Source organism: Engraulis encrasicolus, chromosome 1 (assembly GCF_034702125.1).
Source record: "Engraulis encrasicolus isolate BLACKSEA-1 chromosome 1, IST_EnEncr_1.0, whole genome shotgun sequence".
NCBI classification, from domain to species: Eukaryota; Metazoa; Chordata; class Actinopteri; order Clupeiformes; family Engraulidae; genus Engraulis; species Engraulis encrasicolus.
Window position 1 is genome coordinate 19,878,110 of NC_085857.1, and position 7,500 is coordinate 19,885,609.

The following is a 7,500-nucleotide window of genomic DNA, read 5'->3' on the forward strand; positions in this document are numbered from 1 at the left end:
CGTCTCTAAATTCCGTATTCTGAATTCTGTCTCTGAAAAATGTTCTGATCGTCCTCAAATGCGGTCCAGTAGTTCTGTACAACTAGCCTAGCTTGCCATTTGCTGGCGGTGTTCTGTCTCTGTGGACACCTGATTCATTCGTATATACAAACAGCATCAGTCATGTAGAATGGGTTGTTGTGTAGTCTCATAAGCACATTATACCTAGTCATCTGCTATGTGGATGAGGATATTGTTATATAATGGGAATGCCATTAGCTGCTTGCTGTCAGTGGTCTCCTGTGTGTCTGTCTGTGTGTGTGTGTGTGCGTAGGTGCACGCAAGTGTGTCTTGGCGCCATCCCAAGTTAATTACAGCCGATTGATCTACACTGCTGAATCTGTCGACTACAGTGTTCCATCTGTCTCTCTCTCTCTCTCTCTCTCTATCTCCCTCTTTCTCTCTCTCTCTCTGTACCTCTGTCTTTCCCTCTCTCTCCCTCCCTCTCTCTCTCTCTCTCTCTGAGGGCCTGTTATGTGGGCAAATTAACAGTGATAAAGATACGCTGCACTATAAAGAAAGTCTCAAATGACTCAACCATGTGGATGAGAGGAGCAGCAGGAGAGGGATGATGGTTTCCATTCCGTCTCTATGCGTGTTTCTTTTTTTCTCTCTCTGTTTCTTTTCATTTTCTTCAGTCTTTGTCGCAGTCTTCTTTCCCAAATGCCTACCCCCCCCCCACCTCCTCTTCTTCTATTTCATCATCACCATCTTTCTCTTCTTTCCTGTCTTTTTCTTTCTCTAAATTCTTCCCCCTCCTCCTTCCTACTTGGTGTTTACCGTTTTTGTCTTCTTTTTCGCTCTGCTCCATTCCTTCCCACCACCACCACCACCACCCCCACCATCCTCCTCCTTGGTCTCTTTTCCACTGCACTCAGTTTTCATGGGCTGAAGCGGTGTATGACGGCTTTCGAGAATTTCTTGCCTCACTCTCTTCATATTTTTCTTCTTTCTCGTCGTCCCTCGTCGTCCCTCTCCCTGGTCTTTTTCCTCTTTTTCATCCTTTATCTTTCTTCTTTATCACCTCCATCCCTCTCTCTCTCTCTCTCTCTCTCTCTCTCTCTCTCTCTCTCTCTCTCTCTCTCCTTCCCTGGTCTCTTTCCTCTTTTTTGTCTTGTCTGTCACCCACCCCCCCCTTCTCTCTCTCTCTCTTCCTCTGTCTCTCTCCTTCCATGGTCTCTTTTCCACTGGCTTCAATTTCATGGACCAAAGAGTTCTGGTTCTGATGCTGGTGATGTTATCCACATCAGCAAGAAGTTATGACATTGTAATGGTGGCGGCCCGTATTCTCCCCAGTGAGGCGGACTTGCACACGCACACACACACACACACAGCCCTGGTCAGGCTATGCGACTGCAAAGGTGGGCCACGCGCACGCACACACACACGCACACACACACGCACACACACACACACACACACACACACACACACACACACACACACACACGCACACACACACCAGTCATCTCCCCAGCCCGCCTACACACTGTCATTATATCCCCGAAACGCGGAGCGTCGTTTTTTTGTTTTGCGTGCGCCGCCGCCGCCGCCGCGTCCGCCGCCGCGTCCGCCGCCGCCGCGTAAGGTCTTTCGTGTTAACGCGATAACTTTTGAACGGATGTTTGGATTTGTCCCAGATTTGGTGTGTGAATGCTCTAGGGCAGGTTCATGAACTGATTCGAGTTTGGAGGTCAACACTTTCAAGATGGCTGAATTCAAGATGGCCGAATTTTTGTTTGGTCCATAACTTCTGACCGGGTGGATGGATTTGTCCCAGATTTGGTGTGTGAATGCTCTAGGGTAGGTTCATGAACTGATTTGAGTTTGGAGGTCAACACTTTCAAGATGGCTGAATTCAAGATGGCCGAATTTTTGTTTGGTCCATAACTTCTGACAGGGTGGATGGATTTGTCCCAGATTTGGTGTGTGAATGCTCTAGGGTAGGTTCATGAACTGTTTCGAGTTTGGAGGTCAACACTTTCAAGATGGCTGAATTCAAGATGGCCGAATTTTTGTTTGGTCCATAACTTCTGACCGGGTGGATGGATTTGTCCCAGATTTGGTGTGTGAATGCTCTAGGGTAGGTTCATGAACTGATTCGAGTTTGGAGGTCAACACTTTCAAGATGGCTGAATTCAAGATGTCCGAATTTTTGTTCGGCCCATAACTACTGACCGGGTGGATGGATTTGTCTCAGATTTTGTGTGTGAATGTTCTAGGGTAGGTTCATGAACTGATTTGAGTTTGGAAGACAACACTTTCAAAATGGCGGAATTTTCATTTGGCCCATAACTTCTGACTGGGTGGATTGATTTGCCCGGTAACACCTTATTTTAATGGTTCACCATTTCAGTGAATCTACCATATTAGGTACAGTGTAATAACCAATGTAACAATATGTAATACCATGTAATACTAGTGTAATACCAGTGTAACAATATGCAATATCAGGTACAGTGTAATAACGAGTGTAACAGTATGCAATACCATGTAATATAGTGTAACACCAGTGTAACAATATGCAATACCATGTAATACCACTTACGCACAAGCACATGATGTAAATAAAAATAAATGGCGGTGTTACACTGGTATCACATTGTATTAAATATTGTTACACTGGTTATTACACTGTACCAAATGTGGTATATCCACTGAACCATTAAAACAGTATTACCATGTGCCCCATTTTTTGCTTCATTTTCACAATAGTCGTTTGGTTTTAAGCCTATGCACGTCATGTCACGTCTGTATGTATCATATACGTTTACGAAATGGTGGACGGGAGTGGTAGGAATGATGGGGGACTGGAAGCGTCGCGTTTCGGGGATATACCTTAAGCAGTCGAAGGCGAAGACGAAGGCAGTCTAGTTAATAAAGAGTTTACCCATCCAAAGCACTGCTAAGAAACGCAATTGGACAGTCGCCACATAGACCCGGCCACCTACGCAAACTCCTCATTGGACAAGAATGACTTATGCAGAAGGCCACCTTAATAACCCAATTGGATGATTCCCCCCACATGGACCAAGCCACAGCTGAAATACCATTGGTGAAATTACTCGCCGGTGTTCTGCTGAATAACCCAATTGACCTGTTCTTGGTTGAGCCCGGCCACCTCCTCAACCTCCATTGGTTAAAAATGAGTGACTCACTGAAATGGCCGGCTTAAATAATCTGATTAGTCCCCCAATTACCTTTGAACCCAACCACCTCCGCAAACAACCATTGGTCCCGGAATTACTCATCCAAAGTTCTGCTTAATGACCCGACTGGACAGTTCCGGCATTAACCCGCCCACCTCCCTCCACCACCACCTCCTGCTCCCTTATTGGTCAAGAATTAGTCATCCACACAGGGCCCCCTCCAGACTTTGAAAATAACCCAATTGGTCTTGGACGGTTCCGTCCTGGTTTCCAGTAATAAAAGACGACTCGGGATGGAGCCCATTCCACTTCGCATGAGGTCACCCTTGTTGAGCAGAGCTGATTTCCTTCCTTCTCTCCTTTGTGATGTTGTTATCCACAAACTCGCTCCGTTGCCTGGCATCTGTCACATGCTATGTCCAGATGCTGCTGTGACTTGTCGCGACTGCTTACGCCCCCTTTGCCAGCCAGCTAACCTGCCTGCTTTATCTCCCTCTCATATACGATTCTCTGGCTGGGCACTGGTAGCAGAAGTGAATTCTGGGAAGTCTGTTTTTTGCAGACAATTACTAAGAATTAAGTGTGTTGCAACGTTTTATTGCAGCGATGACTCTGCATTACTTTTTCTCTTTTGTTCGAGGCAGAGATGCTTGTCGTGGTGCCTGAGCCTCACTCCATGTCCAAAATTAGACTATATTCTATACCCAGATGCTGCAATGACTTGTATGTTGTGACTGCTCACGCCCCATAGCCAGAAGCCAGCTGCCTGCGTGGTGACTGCTGGAGCGCTGGCATCTGAAGTGAATTCTGAGAATTCTGTTGTTGTTGTGGGGGAAATTAGTGAGAATTTTGTGTGTCACAACATTCTTTTGCATCGATGAGCCTGCATTCTTCGTTGTGAGCCTGCACTCTTCGTTTCTTGCTATGAATACAAGGCTACTGAGTCCTCATCTTCATGACTGAAAGACTCCTTGTCATTAGTAGGGTTGCTTGTATTTATTGTATAGCACTCTCTCCTCTCCTCTCCTTTCCGTCTCCCATCGACTCGCTCATATGGAAATGGCAGAAGGCTGCCATGCGAGGCACCAGCCGGCACACTGGGAAACGGTATGGGGCGGTACTAGTGTATTGCTGAAGGACACTAGGACTAGGCAGGAAGAGCTGGAATGGAACCAGTGCATCCTCCATTACATCCTGAGCCACTTTCACACAGTGTGTCATTCTTGTGAAACATTTATATTGTCTTCCCTGTTGGTATGCATTTCATGAAGAAATTATATCCCCCTCATCTCCTTGCCTCTTGTCCTCTCCCTCCAGGTGAATGTAAACATTATCCCAGACATGGGGCCTATACATGCATTCACACACACGCTCACACACACTCACACTTCCCAACACAACACTCTGTGAAGCGTCCTTGGGTGTTTTGAAAGGCGCTATATAAAACGAAAGTATTATTATTATTATTATTATTATTACTACAAAGCTGGTTCAGGATAAGTTAAGGTTAAGTCAAGAGGTAAATCACCGAAAAGAAGAGCCTGGAGTCCTCATTTTATTTAGAAAAGCTCTTATATTAGATGATTTACCTCTTAACTTCGCCTTAACTTATCCTGAACCAGCTTCAAGAGAGTCCTTGTGCACAAGCCCTCAGTAATGCAGGTGCAGGTGTGAGGCAGGAGAAGGTGAATCAATGAACAAAATTCAAAAGACACTGCGCACTGCTTACTTTTCTTTACTTTATTTTTCGGAGCGAACAATGCGTTTCGGCCAGTGCGTCATCAGGTTCGCTCTAGAGTGTGCGGTGTCTTTTGAATGTTGTTCATTGATTATCCTGAACCAGCTTTGTAGTATAGGCCCATGGTAGACAAGGGCTCCACCACCCCTGCGTATGGACAATATATTGACGCATAAATCTCACCTGTCTCTCCATCTCTCTTTCTCATTTTCTTTGCTCAGGTGAAGGTGAACATCATCGGTGACGTCGTGGACCAGGGCTCCACCACCCTGAGTATCGACCGCGCCGGCTTCAGCCCCCACGCCGCCATCTACTCCATGAGGCCCGACGTGCGCTGCTGCATCCACATCCACACACCAGCCACCGCCGCCGTGAGTATTGAAAGCGTGAAAGTGAAAGCCCATTGGGAAACTCCAACTCCCATTGTCATTGTGACACAGCACTCCACAGCACACAAGTGAACACTGCACACAACGAAATTGCCTTTATGCCTCACCCGTGCAAGGGGGCAGCCCTCAGTGGTGCCCCATGGGGAGCAGTGCGGTGGGACGGTACCATGCTCAGGGTACCTCAGTCATGGAGGAGGATGGGGGAGAGCACTGGTTGATTACTCCCCCCACCAACCTGGCGGGTCGGGAGTCGAACCGTCAACCTCTGGGATGCAAGACTGACGCCCTAACCGCTCACCCATGACTACAATTGGACACAGCGCACGCACACGGACGTACATACATGCATTCACACACCACTTGCGTGCACACACAAACACACACTCTCAGATACCCCCTCCATGAGGCCTGTCGTAGGCAGCATCATCCACATCCACACATCAGGCACCGCCGATGTGAGTGTTGTATACACCGCGCACACACACACACGTGCACACACACATTCACACACCACCCGTGTGCACACACATGCACGCACGCACACACACACTCTCATCCTCCATGAGGCCTGACGTGTGCAGCACACACATGCGCATACACACACGCACTGAGACACACTCATCAGTATGCTTAAAGAATAGCCCCATGCCCCAAAATGTATCTAATGATCAGCCATTCCGAGAAATGCCGCGCTGTTTTGGAGTTAGCTTATTTTAAGCTTTTTGGCGAATAACGCAGCCAATGCATCATGGGGGGGCCAATTTGTATATATTATTTTCTGATGTTTCCCCGCTATAAACAACCTCAAAAACGCTACACACTTCATCACAAAGGTCTCGTCAATCAAACCGAGGCACAGAGAAGATCATCGGACCACACATTCTTTCACTGGCCAGTGTTTTCAGAGGTGTCTCACTGTTGCAACTCTAGTCTGACCTGGATGCAGGCTACTCCATCAGGTGTCCTTTAAGTGTCTCAAGTGAATAACTTCTCTCTGGTGCCCCCCTCAGGCATCATTTATGAAGTGCAGCCGGCCACCAATGTTACAGGAGTCTCTGGGGGAAAATAATAATCATAACAATATACAGCTGATCCATTTCTTCTATCACTTTGATGAGCAGCACTCCTCGGTGTCGTGTGTGTGTGCGTGTGCGTGCGTGTGCGTGCGCGCGTGCGTGCGTGCGTGCGTGCGTGCGTGCGTGCGCCTATTTCTCTGATGCGCCTGTCAAGTGTCGCACATGAAGAGGCTGCCCATCTCCCAGGAAGCTTGAGGGAAAAAATTATACTTATTCCTATATTACCCAATTCCCCTTAACAGTAGGGGACTCTTTCAGTAGGAGACTGTTCAGTGCTGTGCTGTGCATGAACCCCCTCTCTCTGGCTCCCCCCTCAGGTGTTGTACATGAAGTGCAGGCTGCTGCCATCAATGCATATGATTATATACATAGATCTTTTATAACTCATCACTGTGTATGAGACATAGAGTGTGTTGCAATATGCGACCTTGCCTCCTCCACTTGCCTCCTCCACTTGCTTCTCTCCTCGTACCAGGAAGTAATATGTCATGATGACATCACTGACAGCAGCATTATATTTCAATATCTTGCAAAAGCTCAATTGTAGAGTCTTTTTCTCATTTGCAATTGGGATGGTGAATGAAAAACAGTCCCTCAAAAGTTGTTGTGGCTAGGCTGACAGCTGGGAAACTTTATCGTTTTCTCCACGGAGGAGGGGCCAGGAGGCGGGACGAGGAGACAAGCGCAAGTGGAGGAAGCAAGGTCGCATATTGCAACGCACTCATACTCGTCAAGTGTATGACTGACTCCCCTCTCTCTGGCGCCCCCGTCAGGTGTCGTACATGAGGTGTAGGCTGCTGCCATCAACAAACATAATAATACATAGATACGGTGATGAGATCTAAAAGTTCTGAGACATACTCGTCAAGTGTATGACTGACTCCCCTCTCTCTGGCGCCCCCGTCAGGTGTCGTCCATGAAGTGCGGTCTGCTGCCATCAATACATATAATAATACATATAACTTCACTGTGTCTGAGACATTCTTGTCAAGTGTATGACTGACTCCCCTCTCTCTGGCGCCCCCGTCAGGTGTCGTCCATGAAGTGCGGTCTGCTGCCCATCTCGCAGGAGGCTCTGATCCTGGGGGACATCGCCTACTACCACTACC

The 7,500-nt window shown here is 47.5% G+C and overlaps 1 protein-coding gene across 6 annotated transcripts in view; it reads left to right on the top strand.

Moving 5' to 3' along the window:
• The window catches only part of add3a (adducin 3 (gamma) a), a 271,834-nt gene that overhangs the window by 227,317 nt on the left and 37,017 nt on the right, over positions 1-7,500 (top strand). For all 6 annotated transcript variants that reach the window (XM_063198402.1, XM_063198410.1, XM_063198395.1 and 3 more), the window contains 2 exons: positions 5,148-5,297; positions 7,422-7,500. The exon at positions 7,422-7,500 is cut by the window's right edge and continues 65 nt beyond it. In XM_063198402.1, the coding sequence (XP_063054472.1) occupies positions 5,148-5,297; positions 7,422-7,500 (229 nt within the window). The remainder of the gene's footprint in view (positions 1-5,147; positions 5,298-7,421) is intronic.